The 24788-nt window shown below is 41.5% G+C and overlaps 1 protein-coding gene across 4 annotated transcripts in view; it reads right to left on the bottom strand.

The window, feature by feature from the left end:
• Positions 1–24788, bottom strand: part of XRN2 (5'-3' exoribonuclease 2) — a 63603-nt gene that overhangs the window by 37999 nt on the left and 816 nt on the right. For 2 of the 4 annotated variants that reach the window (XM_065921333.1, XM_065921336.1), the window contains exons 2-14: positions 14561–14688; positions 14367–14478; positions 11109–11220; positions 9413–9471; positions 9247–9336; positions 8401–8473; positions 8207–8257; positions 7580–7737; positions 6337–6411; positions 6112–6245; positions 5955–6012; positions 5764–5871; positions 1602–1646 (exon numbers count right to left, since the gene is read on the bottom strand). In XM_065921333.1, coding sequence (XP_065777405.1) covers positions 1602–1646; positions 5764–5871; positions 5955–6012; positions 6112–6245; positions 6337–6411; positions 7580–7737; positions 8207–8257; positions 8401–8473; positions 9247–9336; positions 9413–9471; positions 11109–11220; positions 14367–14478; positions 14561–14688 — 1203 coding nt within the window. Of the gene's footprint in view, positions 1–1601; positions 1647–5763; positions 5872–5954; positions 6013–6111; positions 6246–6336; positions 6412–7579; positions 7738–8206; positions 8258–8400; positions 8474–9246; positions 9337–9412; positions 9472–11108; positions 11221–14366; positions 14479–14560; positions 14689–23030; positions 24731–24788 lie in introns of those variants that run through there. The other 2 variants (XM_065921334.1, XM_065921335.1) reach the window with 2 other exon arrangements.

The raw sequence follows: 24788 nt of genomic DNA, 5'->3' as shown, positions 1-24788 counted from the left end.
CAATTTTTCTACACGCTCAAGACATAATTCTAGTCAAATAAAAATAACAAATAACATTAACATTTTACCTTAACGGTTAAAAAAAAAAAGCCAAGGGTTTGATTTCTACTTAGGAAATACAGCTTTTATTCACTCTTCACCTTGCTAGAATTTAACTCTTTATTGCCAATCAGAGCTATGACGACAGCTATAATAGATGACAGCTGTGACTGACAGATTTTTAAAAATAGATACTGACTGAAAGAAAATAATCATACACAGTATGAACTATTATGGATAGAATAAATAAACTGTAAGGATACACTGTACACCACAGGGGACACAGCCAACATTTCATAAAAACTGTAAATAGATTACAACCTTTAAAAACTATGAATCATTATGCCAAACACCTGAAACTTAGGTAATACAGTATATCAACTATGAGTGAGTGAACGAAAGTCGCTCAGTCGTGTCCGACTCTTTGTGACCCCATGGACTGAATTCTCCAGGCCAGAATACTGGAGTGGGTAAGCCTTTCCCTTCTTCAGTTATCAACTATACTTCAATTTAAAAAATTAATAAAAGAAAAAAGAAAGTAGTAACCAAACAGGCTTCTCCCCATATCTAAGTGGGTTGGAACTACTTCAGCAATAAATTACTCTTCTCCTTTCTAGGTTCCTGAAATTGCGCAAATCCAATAAAATCTGAAAATGAAAGGCAGTCCCTCAACTCCGTGAATTTAAAATCTAGGAAGGACGACAAGAATCACCAGAGGTAAAGGAAAGGCCTGCTCAACCCAGGCACCAGCCAGGCAGCAAGGGAGGCCATGGGGAAGGCGAGGTGTGCACAAATGAGAGGGTGAACCTCTGAGGAGCCAACCGGGGCCAGGCTTGGGGCAGGGGCAGCCTGGCTTGTTTAGATGATGTCGAGAGGACAGGAGGGGGAGCAGCTGGTGGCAGGAACTCGACCAGACGCCAGACTGAGAATGGACACTGAGGGGAACTAAGGAGTCACTGCTGATTTCTGAGCAGAGAAACAACAAAGCTCCAGGTAGCCATCCTATTCTGGGGGCTTCCCAGGTGGCACAGCGGTAAAGAATCCACTTGCCAAGCAAGAGATGTGAGTTCGATCCCTGGGTCAAGAAGATCCCCTGGAGAATGAATGGCAACCCACTCCAGTACTCCTGCCTGGAAAATCCCATGGAAAGAGGAGCCTGGTGGTTATAATCCACAGAGTTGCAAAAAATCGGATGCAACTGAGCATGCATGCATCCTATTCTAGGATTAACCTGATGGTGTTAAAGACAGAGCACAGTGACTTCAAGGGGTACCAAAGGTTGACCGCTTTTATTACAAAAACAGTAATAATAACTGATTATTGTAAAAAACTCAAATAACTAAGTACCACCTGCCCCTCCTGCCCATCAATTGTTTCCCTTCAGACTTGAGACAGAGCTTAGACAGGACTCCTTCAAAATCAACACCAGGCAGGAGGCAGCTGGGCGGGGGCATGTCTCTAACCAGCTCCTCCTGGGTAAAGAATAAAAAGCTACTGTAACGAACATCTTCCTCCCAAACGGGAAACTTATACCACTGCCAGTCTTAGGAGTTAAAACTCACCTTCATTCTCTTTCTTTTTTCTTTCTGTCGTCTTCTAAAACTGTCCTAAAAGTATAAAATCCACATATTCTGTCAAATAATTACACAAAAATGTAAGAGTTAAACATTACCAGGAATGATTTGAGAAATAATTAAAGTTTTAAAGGAAGACCCCAGATACCTAGGTACATAATGAAACTAGGCAATAGATTGCATGTTCAAAGTGCTGCTTATCAGAACTGTACATGGCTAGAGGGCATTCTAAATTGGGTTTATATACAATTTAAATGGTTCCTCTTAATTTTTTTCAGACAGTTTTTAATATCATTTCAGGGAAGAATGTAAGAGTCACGACAAAGACACTTGGTTTTACCCTGGAGTGAATAGGCTGTCAGTATAGAGAAGATACACATAAGTAAGAAAACAATTCTTTAAGTTGTAGCTGAATATAGTTCATAATCAAGATGACAATTTTAAAAATTCAACAAGACAATTTAATAATGAGCCTCTATTACCTAAAAAGGGCTGGACAGTGCCTACCCTATCACATGTGTGGCACAAGTGATAAAGGGGACAGTGGGGCTCCAGGCAAACACTACCACTCAGATGCTTCCCCCCACCCCCACCCCCACCCCCAGCCCCACCAAATAGACCCAATGAGAGAAGGAAAAAAAGACAGATGTCTGACTGCTTATTCTGGGCCAGTTTAACTCACAGGAAAGGGTCCAGCCTGCATTGATTCTTCCCTCCACTCATTTTTGAAATCTAGCCACGGTTTCAACTAGACAGAATTTAGGGCTGACCTTGTTCCCCACTAACCAAGTCATTCAAAGGCGATCTTCCCCAGAAATCACCCCTCCCATGCCCATGCTTGAGTGTCCAGGCACTGAAATGACAGCGGAGATGCCCACAGCAGGTACTATAATGACCATCACCCTCCTCTTGGCACTTCCACCCTCCGAGGCAGTACTGCCACCCCAAGAGAACACTTAACAAGATGAGAGGTTAGCACTTTCTGCCAGGAGGGGCTGAATGCCAGATACATGCTGACTGACCACTTAAAACCTCCTAAGATCCGACCACCACCGATTTCCCTAACCACGCTCTGCTCGCACAGTTGATGAGCCATCTCCTATCTGGCCGTGACTCCTCCTGAAACCTTGCTCTTCACCTGGCTGCCAGGACTCTACACTCACCTGTTCTTCACTCCTGCTGCTGCCTTCACTGGGCCCTCCTTCCACCCCCTGAAAGCTGCTGCTCCCCTGGGCCTAACACCTGGACCTCCCCACTCCTCTGCTCTCATAATAATCCCCTAGTCTCATGAGTCTCCAAACAGAGCCTCTCCCAACTCAACTCCACACCTGTGTGTCTCAACCTTGACATGTCCAAGAGATTCGCCACCCCCATCTCTGCACCTCCCAGTCTTCTCATCACAGCTACTCAGACCAGACCATTTTTCAGTTGTTCAGAAAAAAGTGTCTTGGAGCCATGCTTGATATCTTTCCTTCTCTCACACCTAGGATTTACTCCATTAGCCGATCCCACTGGTTCTAGCTGCAAAACCTACTCAGAATCCAACCATCTATCACCACCTTCACTGCCACCACGCTGGCTCCTATTAGCATACTGCAAAGGAGCCTCTTAACTGAGCTCGATGCTTCTGTCTCTGCCTCCACACAGCAGCTTGAGTTAATGTTTTCCAGTTCATGTCAGACTTTGTCGCTTCTATGCTTCAACGATGCAGACTGAGAGCTGAAATTCTGTTAATGATCGAGAGGGTTCTACCACATCCACCGCCTTTTGGACCTCCTCTTCTATTCCCTTCCCTTTGCATCCTCTGTTCCCACATGGGCTCCTCACTGTTCTCAACATCCCGTACGTGCTCCGGACCAGAGCCTTTTTGTGGGTGATTCTCTCCGTCTGCAGAGCTCTTCCTGAAAACATCTGCATGGCCCACTCCCTGACATCGGCAAGGCCTTCTCCAGCCACCTTTCCTAGGGCTGCGACCACCAAAGACACTCCGTCCCCTGCTTTAACTTCCTCCACGGCATGTGTCACTCTCTCACACCCTGCATACTACACTTCATCTTTGTGTTAATTATCCATCTCCCCCAGAAGAATGTCAGCTCCACGAGCTCAGAAGTTCCATCTATTTTTTATTTTGTTTTTTTGTTGTATCACTAACCCTCAGAATACTATCTGGCACATTGTAAACAGGAAATGTGTGCTGAATAAACGAACATTTGCAAGATAAAAGGCAAAGATCAAAGCTCATTAAAAAAAGACATTTCTGACCTAACTGTTCAATTTTAATAACAGATACTGATAGACTCCCATTCTAGTATATTGCTCTTTTTAAGGGAGGCAGCGACGTAAGCAGATCAAGTCTACCTGGACAGGACCTTACTGATATTTCATATTTTTGTTGTTACGAATTCCTTTGGAAATCTGTCAAAAACCATGGACACACATTCCTAGAAAATATATATACACCCAGATACTTTTATGTTGAATTTCTGAGGGTTCATAAATTTGTCCAAGGCAATGCCCAACCATGCCAAAAAACAACATAACAAGTCACAGACACCAACAAAGACCCAAGGCTGTCAAATGCCCTCTCTGCCAGGCCAGCCGGAAACCATAGGACATACTGAAATCTGAAGTACTTTGGTATCTATCAAATCCTACACATCCCAGTCTAATGCCAAATACCATTAATATCTAATACTACAGAGTCTGCTAAAGTCACAGAAAAAGACTTTTCTAACATGAGATTTTTATACCAAGTAGTACACAATGTGTGTAGTTTATTTCTTAAGCATAAACAGCAGCAGTTCAAGTGGAGCCACTGTGACGGTTGAAGACTTGTTAAAAATGGCTGTTCAGGTAAGTGTTTCACACCCCAGAGTGAGTGAGTTCTGCTATTTGGATTTTACATGTGAAGATTACCAAGTACCAAAGGCTTTGAAAAAATGCCTACAGTCCACTGTTATACAAAATGGTACCCAAGCTTCTAAAGAAAAGGCCATTAGCTAGAGTAATGCAAAGCTGAGGAAAATACAAAATCTTGTCAGATACAATAATATGTTTGAATCTTTGAGGAGATCAGGAAGTTATGTATTGATATTATGTTGCCATTTGCTCACAAAGATCTGTAGGACTAAGAAGGGGAAGGATCTCCTCCGCTTCCTTTCTGCTCCTCTCACCCACTGCTGGCCTCCCTCCAGCCTGAGGACCAGGGGCCCATCCATCCCTCTCTGACAACCTCAGGCAACACCAACAGCTTCGCCTCTCTCCAGGGGCTTCTTCCCCCCGCCTTACCTTCCCCTGAAACCTCCACACTCCCAGAGACCCCTGATGGAGGCACCTTCCCTATTTATAAGCTCCCAGGGATGTCAAGTTTATGCTCAAGATAGGAGCTATCTCCCATCTGCTCATAGTTCTCAAATCTCCTTCTGAAGGACTTCTGACCTGAGCTCCACATGGATCTATCTGACTGGTTCACAGATTTCTCCTCTCAGGTGTCCTATGGCCCTTCAATCGCAGCACCTCCAAAATGAAACTTATTTCGACCTTATCTCCACCCCATCCGCTCCACCCCCAGGGCTCACTACCTGGGTGAATGGCACCAGCAAACTTCCCACTGCCCATGCTAAGCACTCACCCTACCCCACTATATAACCAATTCCCAAATGCTCTGTGGCTTTATTTCCTTCTTTTACGCCCACATTTCTTACACCAGCTGCAATCCTCTACCTTGGCCAAAGCAGTCAATCCATCCCAGATCCCCTACATTCTGCCACCAGAGTATGGAGCTGCAAAGTCCAGAGTATACACAGTGCCTATAACACAGCAGCCACCAGATCAATTCCAGCATTCTTCTAGCTTTGGAACCCTCATTTCATGGCCCATTGATTAGGCAGGTATTTGGATTTATATCTTACTTGAGATTAAAAAGAGAAGGTACAATGCAACTCACACAGGGTGCAATACATAATTCCACACAGCAAGCATCACAGCCTTTATAAAATCGTCAAAGCACTGACCACTCGTGATTACACTGGTATTTGATACACTACATTGATTTAACAGCGCACTCAGAGAGGTTAAAAGGACAATCACAGGATCATCACAGCCTATGAGAGACAGGAGCAATTGAGCTACTGCAAGAGAAACACTTTACCTCATCATCCTTTCTTTTTTTAAAAATGCTATCCTCAACTTCACCAACTGCTAACATGATCATCTGTACTCTCTGCAGATTGACATAACCACTTTCTGTAAGGTAACCCTGTAAGTGATAAAATACATGTAAAATGACCTTCTTACAAAAGCAAACACTTCTGTTTTGAAATGATTCAAGAGTGGACTTACCCCGGTTTTGTGTACCACATTTTTGTATATGTTAACCAAGCGGTCAATGGCACCTTCCCTGCCACCAGGAAACAAACATCAAGCATTAGGACCAGACTGCACTGAAAGGCCAGAGGGCTAAACAGGAGCCTGAGGACACAAGCTCACACACACATACCTAATCTCTAAGGATGGCAGGTGAGGAAGGAAGTCGTTTCCCACAAAGAAGCACATGAAGACCCAGTCATCAATGCTCCTCTCGACATCAAACGTGAACGGCAGGCTGGCCATGGTGAGCTCTCTTTCCAAATACTGCGACCAAAAAGGAATGTTGTCATTAAAGCCATCAAATAGCAGCTGGCTTATTATTAGCGCCCCGATGCCAATGGTCACTGCCACATACCTCACGGAGAACGCTGAGACGAAGGAAGATAAACTCTCCTTCTGCACAAGGAAGGCTGTCTGCCAGTTCATCATGCTGCAAGGAAGGGGGTGAAGACTCAATATACCTACTCTGAATCTTCATCCAAACAAACAGCACAGCTTTTTCTAAAGCAAGACCCATTTTAACATAAAGTATTAAATAAGAGAATTTACCAAACCATTTTAAAAATAAAAATTACCCACAATCTCAATCACACCTGGACCAGGGGCTGAGCGCTCAGACGCACAGTCGTGTCTGAGTCTTTTGAGACCCCATGGAGCTTCCTAGGCTCCTCTGTCCATGGGATTTCCCAGGCAAGAAGTCCACTGGAGTGGACTGCCATTTCTTCTTCTAGGGGACCCTCCTGACCCAGGGATTGAACCCGCGTCTACACTGGCAGGCAGATTCTTACCACTGAGGCACTGACTGAACACATACGTTTTTAACAAAGGGCAACACAATAAATATTTCAGCCTGCGGAGGAAGACATGCATGGTTTCTGCTGCATATTCTTTCATGTTCTGTTTTATTTTTACAACCCTTTAAAAACAAAAGACCCTCTTAACTCATAGGTCGAACCTGGAGAGCTGTAGTTTGCCAAACCCTGACCTACATCCAACCAATATTAACATTTTAATGTACATGCCTCACCCTTCTCTGTGAATATGTATACTTTTTACCAGTTTTCACTCAACACATCTTTTAAAGAGGTACCATATTCTTAAAACAGACACCCTCTTAAATGGATATAAATGGTTTAAATGGATATAACCAAGGGAACTCAAAACAGGGAGAAACTAAGAGTTACTTAAAGGTATCAAGAAGTTTAATGTACTTGATTTACAGTTCCTTTTAAGAAGAATAACCAAACAAATCATGCACAATGGGCATTATTACTGATGAGACCTCAGCCTCGTGTATATGTAAGCTGCGCTAGGAAAGCGGGGAAGACAAAGAATGTGACTGCATGCAAGGTTGTGAATGTGTGTTTAAGGAGTTTGGAAAGATGCATCTCTGTGAGGGGTAACAGAGCAAGTAGATAAAAAATCAAATCAACCAGTCTTCTTTTTATCCATTTTTAAAATGAGGCAATTATATACTTAATGCCATTGAACTGCACATTTAAACATGGCTAAAAAGTGGTAGTCTGTTATGTATGTTTGATCACAAAAATAGAACTGAAAAATATTAAATGAGGCTACTACCATCCTGAAAGTCTTACCTTCCCCTTCTTTTCTCTTGGCAAACCTTCACAGTCCTTGACATCATGTCCAAACTGATTACAAAGACCACAGGGTTTGGGTTTGTTTGGTTTGAATTCTTCTCTGATAATGGTAAAGTTGGGCTCATGTGTAGCAAGGCCAAGCATAATGAGATCAGCTATCAGTCAACAACAACAAAATACCAAACAGTGAGCACTTCCAGAAGACCCTTACTGTAACCAAAGGCAAGATATTATCATAACACAAGATAGCAAGGCAAAGAAAAGCCCAAAGGATCACAGAGAGCAAAGCTGAAAAGCCTAAAATTTCCTAGTGGCCAAGAACAGGACCTCCAGAAACATGGGCCTAGAGTGTAACTGCCACTCAGAAGTCAACACTTAGAAACTTTCCATTTTAAAGATATGTGTGACCATATTAAAAAGTTGAAAAAATGTAAAAAAAGAAATCAAGATAGGTGACTATTAGCCACAGATTAAACAACTCCACACTAGTTAGCTCTCAAACATAAAATAAACATGGCATTTTAGAATTTCCAGGCAGCCATGAATAATTCATTACTACACACCAATCCATGGTCTCACTACTGTTTAACCCAAGAGACTTTGATCTCAAAGAAGAAAACTTACCATCTGCTCCACATAAGCAGTGATGAGTGTTTGGGTCATGGTTAGGCTGGGCTAGAGAGAAGGGAAATATATATTTATGTAAATAGATCTCATACTACAAGAATATCACATTTTACCAAACATTTTCTATACAATGGCTTGTCTTTTTTTTTAAAAATAGAACATATAATCAATTATTTATATATGAATTTTACCTCTTTGTCTTCTAATGTAATCCATGATTTTATGTTCCCCTTCACCAGGAGCACTAGCATCAGATAAAATAACCTATAAAAAATAGTTTAAACATTTTTGGCTCATTCCCATTTTTCAAGCTCAAAAATCAACAGAACTGAATATTTTAAAATAAACTGGGATAATTCTATGAAGACAGTGTTACTAATTGGAAATTTTTCTTAATAAGGTGTGTGTTAGACATCAAAATTATTTCACTAGTTAACTGACTACTTGAAGTAGAAAAAAATGAAATTTTGGGTCAAACTTAGCCTTTAGAAAAACAGATCAGTTCACAAGTTTCTACTCTTCGCTGCTCTCAAGGATACAGCACTGAGCCATACAAACCCTAAGAGTGATTGGTAAGAGATACCCATTAAATACAGAGTACCACATCTAATTAACAGGAAAACAGGTATACCCAAGATTATATAAACATTTTGCTTAAATTTTACTTAATTACTCAGGAGCACATAGCCATTCTTTAAAGGCAGCCCCATGACTTTATCTTGCTGTATTTTGATTTCTAAAAACAGAAATTACTTTCATATATATGTATTTTAAATCATGAGTCCCATCTTACGGCTTCACAGCAATGGTAAGAGGACAAAATTGGCACTGAGAGAAAATTCGACTGCCGGTCACTGGACCATGCAAGGCACCCCATCTCTAATAACCCTGGAAGCTTCTCTTTCCTCTTAACAGTCAACCAGCATTTCATGGGGGGAGAAAAAGACAAAGAATATCAGTCCTATCAAAGGACATGACTTTGATATGACTCAAATTGTCACCCTCATCTTTTTGAAGTACCAAAATGTGAAACTTACTGTCAAATTTTTCCACCCAGGGTCATTATTTAAACGATCAGCTATGTAATAGCGAAGGCATTTAGCAAGATTGTCCATGAACTCAGTTCCCTAAAATGATAGAAAGAAATAAATTAACCTATCATTTAAGAGTTAGCAATAGCTAGCAAAGTATGAGACTACTTACTGGTGTAATACAGTTGCTGTCAAATCTTTCTTTTATTTCTTCTGGAGGAAGATAGCCACCTAGAGAAGAAGGGGCAATGCTTTGTTCTCCCCATAAACAGTGAGGTAAGTTACTCAATATTAGACCAGAACAACAAAAACAGAAAGTTGAAATGTAGAGAAAGAGAAGTGTTGTCACCTGAGGAACAATGTTCCCCCTTTTCGAAGAAAATAAGATTCCTCCTCTTGAATTAAATGAAGCTGCTTTAACAACTGACAAACAACACATGGTACACAAAAGATACTCTATTGTTTTATAAAAACAATGACATTCTTCCTAATGACCTGGCACACATGCGTGCGTGCACACAGACACACAAGGCAGAGGCTCTAATCCCAGCAACAGTTCTTAAGGTGAAGGGGCCCAAGAAAAACAGAACTAAAAAGCCAAGTTTATCACAGCTTTATATCACTTGGAGCAATTTAGAAATTCTATTTTTTCCTCTGTATCACTGAAAAGACTTTTCTTGAACTTCTTCTAACATCTTCAAGAAAAAAAGACATTTAGAAGCAAAGACAATCTGTTACAAATACAAACAGTAATCAGAATATTAATTACAAGCTGTTAAAATATGTATGTACTTGCACACTTCCAGCAAATTGAAAAACATTACATGCACTGTAACTACAAGCCTCAGATGACTACACTACACCTCTTTTTCCACCTGCCAAACACAACATCCTGAACCAATAACGGTGGCTTTTCTGGTCTATCATTTTGCCTCAGGTAACACAACAGTGATCGAGTCACCCTGCAGGCACCGCGCCTCACCCCGCTTCACCCACAGGGGTCTTGGGAGGGGTCTCCCTCCTTTCTGAGTTACAGTCAACTCCTGCCTCTGGACCCATCAGGCCTTAGACGGACTGCAAAGATGACCGCATTCGACCCCACAAGCCCCTTCCTGAACTGAGGGAGCCCTGGGCACCTCAGTGCTACCACCTCCACCCACAGCGTGAGTGTGCAAGATCCCAGGACAGCCTGGAAACAAGCTGCCATCACCCCAGGCCTCTGCAAACAGACCTGAGTGCTACCGAGAAGCAGCAAGCAAGCCACCAAGACTGACGGGAGGAAAACGTTTACAGAACTGCGGCTTCCTAACAGCCCCCGCAGCAAAAGGCAGTAAGAAGCACTCAACGTACTTCTAGTTTACAGACCCATGAAGGTGAACGGAAGGGCTGCACTCGCCCTGACAGAACTTGACAATCTGCTCTCCCTACATAATTCCTTCCTTTTGTCCACAAGTTTCCCTTGTGGCTCAGCTGGTAAAGAATCTGCCTGCAGTGTGGGAGACCTGGGTTCAGTCCCTGGGTTGGGAAGATCCCCTGGAGAAGGGAAAGGCTACTCTCTCCAGTATTCTGGCCTGGAGAATTCCAGGGACTGTATAGTCCATGGGGTCGCAAGAGCTGGACACGACTGAGAGACTTTCACTTCCCTTTTACTAGAGAGTTCAGAAATGAACAAGCTTATTAAAGGAATAATTTAACTACTAAAGGAATCTATTAACTACTTTTCCCCAACAGTGAACATAAACTTCTCCTGGATATACTGGATCCTGATTAAATTAAAACCCTACCTACTAGAAAGGAGAAAGCACCAGCCCTGCCCCCCTCCACACAGCTCGTGTAACACATCTAAGCCCAAGGTGTGTGTTCTTTACCTTTCGCCAGTATCTCTTCCCTGACTCGCTGCTTCTCTATCGCTGCTTCCATTCCTTCTTTGGATGCTCGGAACCTCCTTGAACGCTGCTGGTTCATTTTAGCGCGCGGTGCCTGAAAATGGGTATTTCATATTCACTATTTCAAACATTCATAACTATATCTGTACATTATTTTGAACCAGCTACTCATAAAAATAGCACACTCAAATGGAAAAGCTAAGTAATACGTCCAAACAATCCTTTCACCACATACAGTAGAACCTGAGGGCTTAAATTTGGACCAAAACCCTTAAACGCAGTTCAGTCAGGTGAACAAGTGACGTGTCAATAAAGGACAACCCCCCTATGAGGCCACAGCACTGAAGGCCGCACAGCTCAAGGACGGGCCCGGGACAGTTCCACTGGGCTACAATACTTTCAGACACCCCAGCTGGAAAGCTCGCTTTACTCAGAAACTCAGCACACAGAAAGGGAGTAGTTGCCACAGAGCCAGGATCAGGAAGACCTTCCCTGAGTCCACACCTGAAAGAAAGAATGGTCTCCAAATGGGATTCACAAGACCATAATTATCACCCTGTCTCTATAATAAAGCACAGCGGGTAGAAACAGAACACTTAATCTTATATCACTCTAATCAAAAGTAACTTCAATCACTGAGTAAGTGTGAATGAGTGAACTGAACTGTAAGGTTTTGCAATTACTGAACTGGGTTTGGAAGGGACTCTCAAGCTTCCTGTCTGCATAAAGTAAGCTATTTCATATTCTCTTTAAACAGTTCCCTTTCCTGTAAAATGAGACCACCTAATCTAACTCTTGGAAGTGCTATGATCTACATTTATTTTTTTTTTTTTAATGTACGATTTTATTATTTTATATGTATGTATCCCTTCAAAATATACTGTAGTCACATGACTAAATCTTATACATCAATGAAAATGGAAGACAACTATATATAACACAATGAATCTTAGAAATATAATGAAGAGTGAAAAAAATAAAATCCCCATAGGCTACTGTTATACAGTCTGATACCACTTTCATAAAGCTTAAAAAAGGAACAAAACTAAAAACGTCACTTCAGGGTGAGATACATATTTCAGGTCTTTTTACATGTGACAAAACTATTAGAAAGAGGGAGCAGAGGGATAGAGACAGGAGAGGAGCTCAAATAAATACATGTAACAAATGGGTAATGTTATATTTCCTAAATTAAGAGATGAATTACTATGCTTGATAATTTATATGCATGTCACATCCTTTTGTAAGTCAAAAATTACATTAAAACATTAAATGTAAAATTATGCATAAAGTGTGAACAAAATTTATATTCAAAAGGTTGCTTTTTAAACTATGTTTATTTTATCAGTCAGGGTTCCATTCTTAATTATAGTCAATTCAGGTTACTTTTAACAAAAAATGACATTAGTAAAAGCTAATAAGTAGTCCTCAGGATCTCTGGATACCCTGAAGACCAGATTTAGAGGCTGTACAACCTCTATAATCACTTCATATAATAGCCTCAGTGAAGACCCCACCGTCTCCACTGTTGGGCAGAGACTGCAGCTTACACCGTGGACTTTGCTGACACTGGACACTGAGTGTTGTCAGTGCCGCTATTTTTTTGTTGCTTTCTGTGGATGTAGAAGCCCGTGTTGTATATATCACTGCCTTTACTCAAAGAATTCTGCATAGCCCTTCATCTTTCTATCACACACTTTTAAGGCAGAGGTGTCTTCCTGGCTGCAAAGAGGCTGGGAAAACAAGTATCTGACACTTTCCAATTTGTCAGGAGGGAGTAAGGTGCTGCCTCGTTAGGTGATAGGTTCCCTGACTATATTTTGAGTTAGGATAATGGGCAGCCAAGAAGAGAGATGACAGGTATCTCCCGCAGCCCATTCCTTGGCCATTCAACATCAACACAATGGTTAAAAACTATTCAGTGTAAAGACTGTTGTTAGCTTCTTTCTTAATACTCTTTCCTAACAGAACATTGATTTTATCTGGGACAGCTATGTACCCAGCCTCCTTTGCTGTTAGAAGTTCACAATTTAACAGGTCAGGCAAATAAGACAAAGGAAACTCTGTCTGGATTTCTGGGAAAGCTTTGCTTTTCCTCATAAAAGAGAATAGGTATAGCTGGCATAGGCTATGTCCCCCCTCTGTTTTTTTCCTGTGTTCTGACATGGACATGACTTCTGGCACAGCAGCAACCTTCCTGCAACATGAATATAGCATGAAAGATGAAAAATATGCTAATGAGGCAGATTTGAAAGACAGAACCACATCCTTTCCTGTATGTAGTTAGTACTGCTAAGCACTGATTAAACAGTGTCCCTTTCGGTTGCAGGCACACACTGGAAAACAGATGACAATTAGGTCTCATCACTTAAAGTGAAAGTGAAAGTGAAGTTGCTCAGTCGTGGCTGACTTTTTGCAACCCCATGGACTATAGCCCACCAGGCTACCCCATCCATGGAATTTTCCAGGCAAGGGTCCTGGAGTGGGTTGCCATTTCCTTCTCCTACATTTATATTTTTAACAACAACCGATTACAGACAAGAATGGGCACATATCTATAAACATTCAAATGTGCACATAACTTATCCTTGACCCAGCAGAAGAGCACAAGAGAGTACAGTGAAAGGGTTTCTGCACGAAACTTAGCCAATATGAGCTGTAATCTGCTCCAAGGAGGAAATACTCCTGCTCCCTTACTTTTTTTTTTTACTACACTTTACTTGTAGCTTAAGTTTTCAGGCAGCTAAGATTTTTTTCCTTGAGTAAATAGAAAAATTGATCTTCTTAGACCCAAAGTTTTCTGGATTTTCAAAATTATTTCATTCATTACTCTTAACTCTTCAAAAATAAATAAGTAAATAAACGGGACAAAGGCCCCCTCTTCTCTATTGCCTCACTGCCATGTAGCACTGCCCACTCCATGCCCCAATGCCCTGCATGCGCTGCTGCCGCTCGGAAGGCCCTGGGTGACTCACCTTACCTGTCTACCCCTGCCTCTGCCCCTACACTGGCGAGCCCTTTAAAGCCAGGGCAGCCACCAACACCCCCAGGACCTCATGGGCTCTGGCACAAAACGGGCACACTCACAAAACACAGCAAATGAGAGACTGAAAGATGAGGCTTTCTTTCTCAAAGTCATTATCGTCAACCATTCTTCACTTAGCTGACTTTCATTCTAGACACTGGCAACACAGCAAAAACACACACAGGGGAACTGATTCTAAGTCATTCAGCACTTACCACTCCATCTATTGCCATGTAGAGAAGCCGTCTTGGTCTGACAATATTGAAGAGTCTGTCAATGTACTCAAAGATCGCAACCATCATTTCATCCTCGTTTTTTGGTGCTGGTCTACAATGACAAGCAAATAGTGTAATATCATATAGCACTCCTCCGTGACTTGTGCTATCAGCGACAAAAATGGGTTACGTACTTGTCTTCAGGATGCGTACAGGGGTGGATGATTCCATTCATATCCAAATACAGATTATCAAACTCCACATCATTGGGGTTAGGCTTACTGGCATCGACAGGAATCTTTACACCATTGCATTCTTTTGGCTATGAGGAAGTGATAATTAATAGTAGTTTGGTTTGACTGTTCAAGTCTGAAATTGACATATCCTAGGCTCAGTATGAACCTGTGCTTCATTTCTGAATTGGAAATAAAATACTTTTAGTCATCTTTAAGTTACAAGATAGGCTATTTTTACTCCTTAAAGCTTCCAGCACGACAAGTTACTTTTGACTACGTGGGGGATAGTGACCAAATTCCCAAGTCATTCAGCTGTGCAAGAGAGAGACCAGGGAGTCTTTCCAGAATTCTCTCCCTTACCGCCCATTTCAACTTAACCTGAAAAAAGCCTCTCCACGCCATATGTTCTCACTCCTGCTACCAGCATCAGGCATCACTTCTCACCCAAAAGATCGGCCTTTGGATGGACTGCCCTGCTTCCAGGCTCTTTTCTCCAGCCCACCCTCTATGCTGTCAGTTTTCTTTAAGTACAAATGCGGCTGTGTCTTCTCTTTCCTACGTCTTCCAGTGCCACCACAGCACGTGCAGATCCACGAGCCTGGCCCTTACCAGCCCTCGGTCCTGCCACAACGCTGCTCAGGCCACCCCACCTCCCCTGTTCCCAGAAGATGCCCTTTCATCTCTCAACACCTCTGCTCCTCCTTCTCCTTCCTGACCAACACTCCTTCCTGACATCTTATTCATTTTCCAAAGTCTAGACTCAGATCGAATGCCACTATGTTATCACACCTTGAACACATCCCCCCAACAAATTAACTGTTCCTCTTCCATGTCCTCACAATTGTTATTGTGTTTTTCTGCTTGGTTTGTCATTCTAACCCCCAACTACACTGCAAGTTCTTCAAAAGGTAAGGACTGTACTGTACTCACTCCTGGAGGCTCTCAACTGTATTTTTGTGGTAAAGCATTATCTTTCTTTCTGCCAGAGCTTTAGCAAATGGTAAGAGCTAGGTTTTTATTCTTAGTAAAGACACTTTAAAAATAACACATGCAAAGTATCATTTTAAAAAATTGTGAACTTAAAAACCCATCATATACATGCTACCTCATGGTGGAACCTCAAAAACATTCAGCTAAATTAAAGCCAGTCACAAAAGACCACAAAAGATCCTGTTTACAAGATTCAGAACAGACAAATCTTTAGAAAGAAACAGATTAGCTTCAATCTGCAGTGGGGGCAGAGAGGAGGGGAAGAGATAGGAAGTTACTGAAAACAGTTACAACATTTCTTTCAGAAATGAGGAAACTGTTTTAAAATTAGGTAATGGTGCTGGTTGTACCACTGCATTCATACTAAAACACACTGAACTGTTATCTTTTTAACAGGTGAATTATATGGTACATATCTCAATAAAGCTACTTTTAAAAGATATATAGACAAAAGGTCAATTTAATGAGAAAGAAAAAAAAAAAAAACAAAAAAACAGGGCCCACAGAAAGGAGTGATGAAACTGTAGTACAACCATATACTGGAATGTCAGACAAAAGTAACGTTTCAAATGTACAAAAGTAACAAAAGGACAAATGTCACAAAAGTAACATCCAGCTGGATGGTCACAAATACATCTTATGCCAAAATAGGGAGGTAAAGGAAAACACATACTGTATACCACGTACAGAAAATTATAAAGGAACAAAAAAGCGCCAGGCCTCGTTCAGGGATGAACAGGGATGTAGTGAAAGCAGAGAAAGCGGATGAAGGATGAACACCAATCTCAGGACAGAGGTGGCCCTCCAGAGAGGGAAGCAGTGAGACCGGGCTTCAATCTGCATTTCTATTTGGGAGAGGTGGGTGTCAAAAAAAGAGGCTAGCAGAGTTCTGTGCAGACACCCTGTGAATCAGGAAAGAGGGGCTTGATCAGAAGCAGTGAACCGGAAGGAAAGTGAGTCAATTTTAGAGGTCCATCAGAGGAGATCGTCTGATGACTCCCAAACAAAAACAAGCTCTATAAAGGCAGGAGGCTGTGCCACTCCACTCTCTCTACACTCAAGGTCCACACTTCCCTTCCTCCTGAACCAAGCAGACACCACACGCAGGAGAATCCAGACCCACTGTCTTTATGCTTCCCAAGAAGTCAGACAGTATTTTTGACTTGACCTATGACCTCAGTTGCAATGACTCATTTCTGCCTTTATAAAGTTAAAGCACCCCTAAACAATATGGACCTGAATGAGTATAGGTGTGTTCCAATAAAGTTTTATTTACAAAAACAGGAGATCGCTGACTTGCTATATTGCAGCTTTTCAACAAATGCTAAGTGTAGATGATGAGTTTCCACTTCCCCTGCCTAGAAAGCAGAGCCTAGGGAAGAAGGTGTAGGCGGGTCCTGATTTTGAAAAATGAGCTCCAGGCATTCCCAACAAGAAAGGCACACATTTTCCTCTTGGGAGTTCTAAAGATATCTTCAACACATTAATTACATAAACCTAGAGTTTCTTTCTTCAGGAGAAGATTCTCAACAAAGGAACTCACTCTTCAAGAGCCTGGCCATTAAATACAATGTGAGTGTATCTGCTGCTGGATTTGAGAGATTCTTAATCAAAGAGTAGCTACAAGGAGAGCTACTCTGAACAGGGAAACCAATTCATCTCAAACAGCTTTTCTTTATCTTTGGGAGTTCCCAGTAATACACTGAGCACACATTGCAGCCTTCCCTTTCCATCCCCGGGCCACGTAGAAGACTAAAAACATCCCACGGCAAGTGCAGAGCTGTGCTGGAAAACCAAGAGGAGAACCGTCGGTGACTGGTGAATCACAGGGGATGCCGAAATGTGGCAAACTAGTAGATCTGATCCGAGGGCGTGCCTCAAACATGCAGATGTGGGAGAATCCGAGGGCTCTGGGCCCAAATGGGGCTCACGTAAGAGCCTCTGGAGGACCCAGAAGCAGCAGCAGCAAGAACAGCCCAGCCAGTGAAGCCCAGCACTCTCCCCTCTGCTCACTGGCTCAGGCCCCAGGAGGACCAGGCACCTTGACACAGCTATTCCAAAAGGCACGGGTGCTTGCGGAGGAAGGGCAGTCAGCACCCTGGCTGATGGAAAGCTGGCTGTCAGGGCAGTCCTATCCCTCAGGAAGCCTACTTCTCCATGGCACCGGGGGAGGAAGAGCTATCTGCATCCCAGACAAGGCTGTTTCTGCACAAGTACACCACAGAATCAAGTTAACGAAGGTATGTGAATAAGTAAAGATGGTCCACACACAAATAGTGACTGTATAAAAATACACTCCACAGGTTTTAATGCAAAACCCCTAAAATAAACTCCACACCAACCTGTTGTTCTAGTCAACCGTATACGACTTTCTGGCTCTTCACATTTAAGGTAGAAACCCCGACTATCAGTAATATTTAAGTAAATGCATTTTTTGTGTAAGCCTGCACATATTTCACAGCAGCATAAAGAACCCATCTGCAACACAGGAGACACAGGAGACTGGGGTTTGATCCCTGGGTAGGGAAGATGCCCTGAAGGAGGGCATGGCAACTTCAGTTTTTGGGCTGGAGAATCTCATGCACCAAGGAGACTGGTGGGCTACAGTCCAAAGCATCACAAAGAGTCGAACATGACTGAGCAACTAAGCATGCAGCATGTGCAGACACACAGAAGAATCAGGACTCGTGTTTGAGGTTCCACCGCAATGAGAGCGCCCTCCGTTTAATGAAAGTGAAGTCAAAGTGGCTCAGTCGCGTGTGACTCTTTGAGACCCCATGGACTATACAGTCCATGGAATTCTCCAGTCCAGAATACTGGAGTGAGTAGCTGTTCCGTTCTCGAGGGGATGTTCCCAAACCAGGGATTGAACCCAGGTTTCCCACATGGCAGGCACATTCTTTACCAGCTGAGCCACAAGAGAAGCCCAAGAATACTGAAGTGGGTAGTCTATCCCTTCTCCAGGGGATCTTCCCAATCCAGGGATCCAGCCCAGGTCTCCTGCATTACAGGTGGGTTCTTTACCAGCTAAGCCCCAAGAGAAGCCCAAGAATACTGGAGTGGGTAGCCTATCCCTTCTCCAGCGGATCTTCCCAACCCAGGAATCCAACTGGGGTCTCCTGCATTGCAGGTGGATTCTTGACAGATAAGATATTGACAACTTGGTTTTAGATTTCCCTTAAAGCAGCTCAGAACTTCAGAAAGGACTTACAAAACACAGGTGATACTTGGGGTAGAAAGGGTCACAAGGCTACTGAAAAATTTAAATTACCGTATTCTGGTTAAAAATTCAGGCCATAAATTTTGATATAGTTGCCAAATAGAAAAAGCTCATATTTTTAGTGATTAATACTTTTTCACGTTGTTTGTCAGCTCTCCATTTTTATATGGTGTCAGTCAACAAGGACTACTAATTACCACCAACGTTTACAGAATACTTAAAATGGGACAGGCACTGTTCTCAGGACTTTTACTCATGGATTATTTCCCTCTCTCCTCACAACAACCCTGTGAGGTACAAAGCATCTCACTTACTAATGAGAACACAAATGCTCAGAGGGCTTAAGTGGTTTTCCAAAGTCATACTTCTGTCAAGTTCAGAGACCAGGATTGAACTCAGTCATCTGAATTCAGAGCTGGTACCTTAAGCCATATGTCAGCGTGATTACTTGCAATTTCACTAGATTCAGCATGAACTTAACGATCACCTGTAACGTGCATCAAGGACCACAGCCAGAACTACAGGGGACACATAGTATGCCGATGTGTAAACCTGATCTTCACTCGCCCAGAGAGCATACTGGTGAGTTGGGCTGCCAGCATGACGGCATGAGGACTTCTGCTCACCTGCTCTCCAGCTGAACTAGTGAGACTCTTTCGAAAAAGACAAAAACATTTAAAGCCTTTGGAAACAGTCTGGAGGCAAAGAGCAATCTAGTCAAGAAAACCTTTGAAAGTTCAGAATTCACTTCATTTGTGACAGAACGTGGAGAAATTCACACCCAAGGGCATTCTCAAGAATGGGGTAAGTTGTGGTGAAAAGGAACAGAGAAAAGAACCAGGGACCTGATGAAGATACAGCTTAGACCAGACTTGCTTGTGTGCGGGAGAGAAGTGGGGTTTAAGACAGCTGGGAGGAGCCACCCTCCAGCTGGGGTTAGAACAGATACCAGACATTAATCTCAGAGGCGAAGCCTTGCAGGTGTCACTGCATTAGTCTATAACAGACTTCTGTGGAACACTCCAATCAACAGACTGTATACATTCTTGACTGCATGTGCAACACTCTCTAGGATAGACCAATAGCTGGGCCATGAAACAAGCCTTAATAAATTTACAAGCATGAAAGTAATTGAAAGCATGTTCTTCAACCACAACAAAGTAAATAAAATTCGAGCTCAATAACTGGAGAAAAGTTGGCAAATTTGTAAACATGGGAAATTTAACAACACACTCAGGAATAAATAATGAAGAAGAAATCAGAGGGAAATCAGAAAATGACTTAAGATGAATGAAAAACAAGATATGACATATGAAAACTAATATTGTAAAGCCCAAAAGCAGTGTTCAAGAGGAAAATTTATAGCTGTAAATGTTTATATTAAGAAAGATCTCAAGTCAATTACCTAACCTTCCAACTTGACACTGGAAGAGCAAAATAAATCCAAAGCAAGCAGAAGGAAGAAAACAGGTATGAGAGAAAATGACACAGAGAATAAAAAGGACAATTTTCTAAAAAAATCTATAAAACCAGACTTCCCTGGTGGCACAGTGGATAACCCACCTGCCAATGCAGGGGACCCGAGTTCGAGCCCTCATCCCGGAAGATCCCACGTGCCACAGAGCCACTAAGCCTGTGCGCCACAGCCAATGGGCCTCTGCTCTAGAACCTGTGAGCTGCAAGTCTGAGCCCTTGTGCTGCAGCTACTGAAGCCCACGTGCCAAAAGCCCGAGCTCTGCAACAGCAGAAGCCACTACGAGAAGCCCACACACCACAACTCAGCAAAGCCCTCACGCGGCATCAAGACCCAGTGCAGCCACAAGCAAATAAATCATCTATGAAACCAAAAGTCAGTTGTTTTACAAGATCAACAAAATTGACAAGTCTGACCAAGAAAGAAAAAAGCAAGGTGGGAAACCTAGATTTCACTGCAGGCAAACAGCACAATTCTATACGATGCAATGCTACTAAGAATTAGACACAAAAATATCTTCACTTTTACTTGGATACATAAACTACCAAAATTAACTTATCAATCGGTGCAAGGCACTAGTTGAAGCTGTTAACTTGGATTTACTGACTCAATCCACACAACCACCTTATGTGGCGCACATACAACTGGTCTTCTTTATTCACGAATTCCAAATTTGCGAACTCATCTGCTCACTAAAATTTTGTTTTACCCCAAATCAATATAGTTGCACTATCGAGGTCATTCACAAACACAAGCAGAATGGAAAAATTTTGAGTCCACCGACACACACACACTCCCAACTGATGTTAAACGAGGCAGCACTCTGCCCTATGTCAGCTCTCATACAGAAATGACCAGAGCACAGACTCTAAGAATGGGGTTGTGAAATACAAGAAACTCCAGTTTGCTTATAAATACAGCATTTAAAGGTTTCCAAAATCCTGAAAAAAAAAAATTTGATACATGCTGAACAAGGATGAATCCTAAAAACATTACGCAAAATGAAAAAGTGAAATACACCAAACACAAAATAACAAATATATGATTCCACTTACATTAGTTCTTAGAATAAGCAAATTCATAAGACAAGTAAGTGGCAGGGGAAGCACAGAATTGTTGTTTAGGTGAGTACAGTTTCTATTTGGAATGATGAAAAATTTCTAGAAATGAATAGTGGTAACTTGGCAAATTAACTCCCACATATATAAAAAACAGTACACCATAACTACATGGGGTTTATTTATCTGAAATGCCAGATTCATGTTAACATTTAAAAATCAATGTGATATACACCATGGAATATTACTCAGCCATTAAAAAGAATTCATTTGAATCAGTTCTAATGAGATGGATGAAACTGGAGCCCATTATACAGAGTGAAGTAAGCCAAAAAGATAAAGAACATTACAGCATACTAACACATATATATGGAATTTAGAAAGATGGCAATGATAATCCTATATGCAAAACAGAAAGAGACACAGATGTACAGAACAGACTTTTGGACTCTGTGGGAGAAGGCGAGGGTGGGATGTTTCGAGAGAACAGCATGTATATTATCTATAGTGAAACAGATCACCACCCCAGGTGGGATGCATGAGACAAGTGCTCGGGTCTGGTGCACTGGGAAGACCCAGAGGAATCAGGTGGAGAGGGAGCGGGGAGGGGGGATCGGGATGGGGAATACATGTAAATCCATGGCTGATTCATGTCAATATATGACAAAACCCACTGCAATGTTGTGAAATGGTTGGCCTCCAACTAATAAAAATAAATGGGAAAAAAAAAATCAATGTGATTCACCATTAAAGAAAAAAAAAAGCTAAAAAAGAGAAAGCATAGCATGAAGTATAATTTTATAACAGTATAATTTTAAAAACTAAGAAAACATAAGAAAAATCTCAGTGACCTTGGCTTTGACAAAGATTTCTTAAACATAACACAGAAAGCAGTAACAGAGAAAAAAGAAAGCAGGCTTTACTAAAAACTTTTGCTCTTTTTTGCATGAAAAAGGAAATCACAGATTAAAAGAAAATATTTACCAAAAAAAAATCAATATGTAAAAAACTCTCTAATTCAGTAAGACAAACCATCCAACTTAATAATGGGCAAAAGGGACTTCCCTTGTAGGACTCTCTGCTTTCACTGCTGTGTGTGGGTGTTCAATACCTGGTTGGGGAACTAAGATTCCTCCAATCTCATAAAAGGAAAAAAAAAAGTCCTTGCTCTTAGAAAAGGGTGGGGAGGGGAGATATGAACAGATACCCAACTCAAGAAGATATATGGAAGGCAAAAAAGCACCTAAAGAGATGCTCAGCATCATTTGTCATCAGGGAAATGCAAACTGAACTCACACTGCCATAACACTGCACTAGAATGGCTAGAACCAGAAAGACTAACCACACTCAGTGCTGACAAGAAGTGCAAAACCAGACCTCTCATACATTGCTGTTGGCAATAAAACAGTACAGCCTCTTTAGAAAACAGTCTGGCTAGTTTCTTCTTTTTAAATAGTCAAACACCAACATACAATGCAACCACTTCTCTAAAGAAATGAAAGCATTACGTCCACACACAAAGATGTCTATACCAATGTTCACAGTTTTTCTTAATAGCCAAAAACTGGAAATAACTCAAATGTTCACCAATCGGGTGAATGAAAAGCAATCCGATGAATGAAAATCAAAATGTAATATATGCGCAACATAGAATACGATTCCAAAATAAGAGGTGATATTCATTACCTTGGTTTTGGTGATGAGTCCATGCATGGACACATGTCAAAATGTATTAAATTGTACACATTAAAAAAGTGCAGTTTGTTCTAGGTCAATTATACTTCGGGGGAGGAGAGAGAAAAGAAAAATAAATCAACTAGGAGGACCAGTATTCAGAGTTCAGAGGACAAAGTAAAAGGAAAACAGGAAAAAAATAAAAAAGCATTCCCCTTAACTACAGAACACAAGCCTCCAGACTCACAGTCAGCCAAGCACTGATGAAAAGGAATTAAAATTTAAAGGAAAAAAAAAAAAAAGTCTGTAACTAGGTACATAGTCACACAAGCTTATATTATTAAGGATAAACCTCTTTTTAAAATTCAGAAAGAAAAATAGATCAACTACAAAAGATTGAAAGCAAAAGAACACAGAAATTAAGACTATGGGCTTCCTGGTTTTGACAGGCTCTGACATGCATTAGCCACATGACCATGAGTACATTACTTGGGCCTCCTGTGCTTCAGTTTTCTCATCTGTAATAAGAAGCAAGCGGAAGAGGAGAAGAAACAGTTAGTTACGTGGTTGTTATGGGGATTTAATAAATTCATCTGTGAAATGCCTAGTACCTACTAAATACTGCATAAGTGTTAGTCAAATAAATAAACTGCATTAACATTCACCTTTTCATCAACAATTTTGGATGACAAAAATCAAAAGAACAATGCTTTCCAAGTTCTGAGGGAAAGCAATTTTCAAACTCAACCTCTGCCTAATTAATGATTACTCATGATTACAAGGGAAGAATGGACTTAGAAAACTCACATACTACAACAGCACTTCTTAAGAACTCAAGAAAGAACAAAAACCAAGAAAGATGATTAGAAAACAGTACCTCCAACTGTAGAAATTTTTAAAAGCATCAAGAAGCAGCTTTCCAGCAAGGCTACATAACCAGGTGCCACAGCAGCAAAAATTCAGACTTCAAGCAGTCTCCAATTAGAAAGAGGACTTGCTTGATAAGAATATCTGATATAAGAGTCTGAATGGGGAACCATGTACAGTGGAAAATAGTCAACAGAGAAAAAGACAAACGTAGCAGAAAAGAAACAGAATCCTAGTACACAACCTAGATCTACACAGTGACAATAATCACCAATCCTACTTGATTTTTCAGCTTTTAAAACAAACTTGTATAGCCAAAGCCCTGACAATTTAATCCTGGATGCCAACAAGGCAAAAAGCACAGCTGACAAGCTTGGGATGAGGAGTAAGGACAGCAGGGGTAGAAAAGTTAATACCTAATCTCAGCATGTGAAGAGTCAAGGGGTACTCTGTATAGAAGACGAAAAATAAAAAATAATAATAAATATTACTTAACGCTTTAGTTTATCAGTAGAAGAATAAAGGCACTGATTAGTGAGTGGGGTAGGGGGGCGGGGGCCTGTACATGTGACTACTCCTAACTCAGCTACAATTCAACAGATATATCCAAAAGCAATACATCAAACGTAACCATGACACTCAGAGATAGAACCAAAAATAAGTTTAAAGCAGTTATCCCTGCAGAGCAGAAAGGAGGTAAGATATAAAGTTAATGAAAGTTTTAAACGCAAAGAACATGAGTATTGTTTTCAGTTTCTCTTTGAGAAAAACAGGCGGTACTGGAAATTTCATCAGAACCATCAGTTTCGGTTTCTCCTTGGACAGGAACTAAACAAGATCAAGATCTCACACTGAATGAAGCTTGGAGACCCATCTACCTGTCCAAAACAAACAAAAACTAAA

The sequence above is a fragment of the Muntiacus reevesi genome, chromosome 2 (assembly GCF_963930625.1).
Source record: "Muntiacus reevesi chromosome 2, mMunRee1.1, whole genome shotgun sequence".
Classification (NCBI taxonomy): Eukaryota; Metazoa; Chordata; class Mammalia; order Artiodactyla; family Cervidae; genus Muntiacus; species Muntiacus reevesi.
This window is presented reverse-complemented; position numbering and strand designations above follow the sequence as displayed.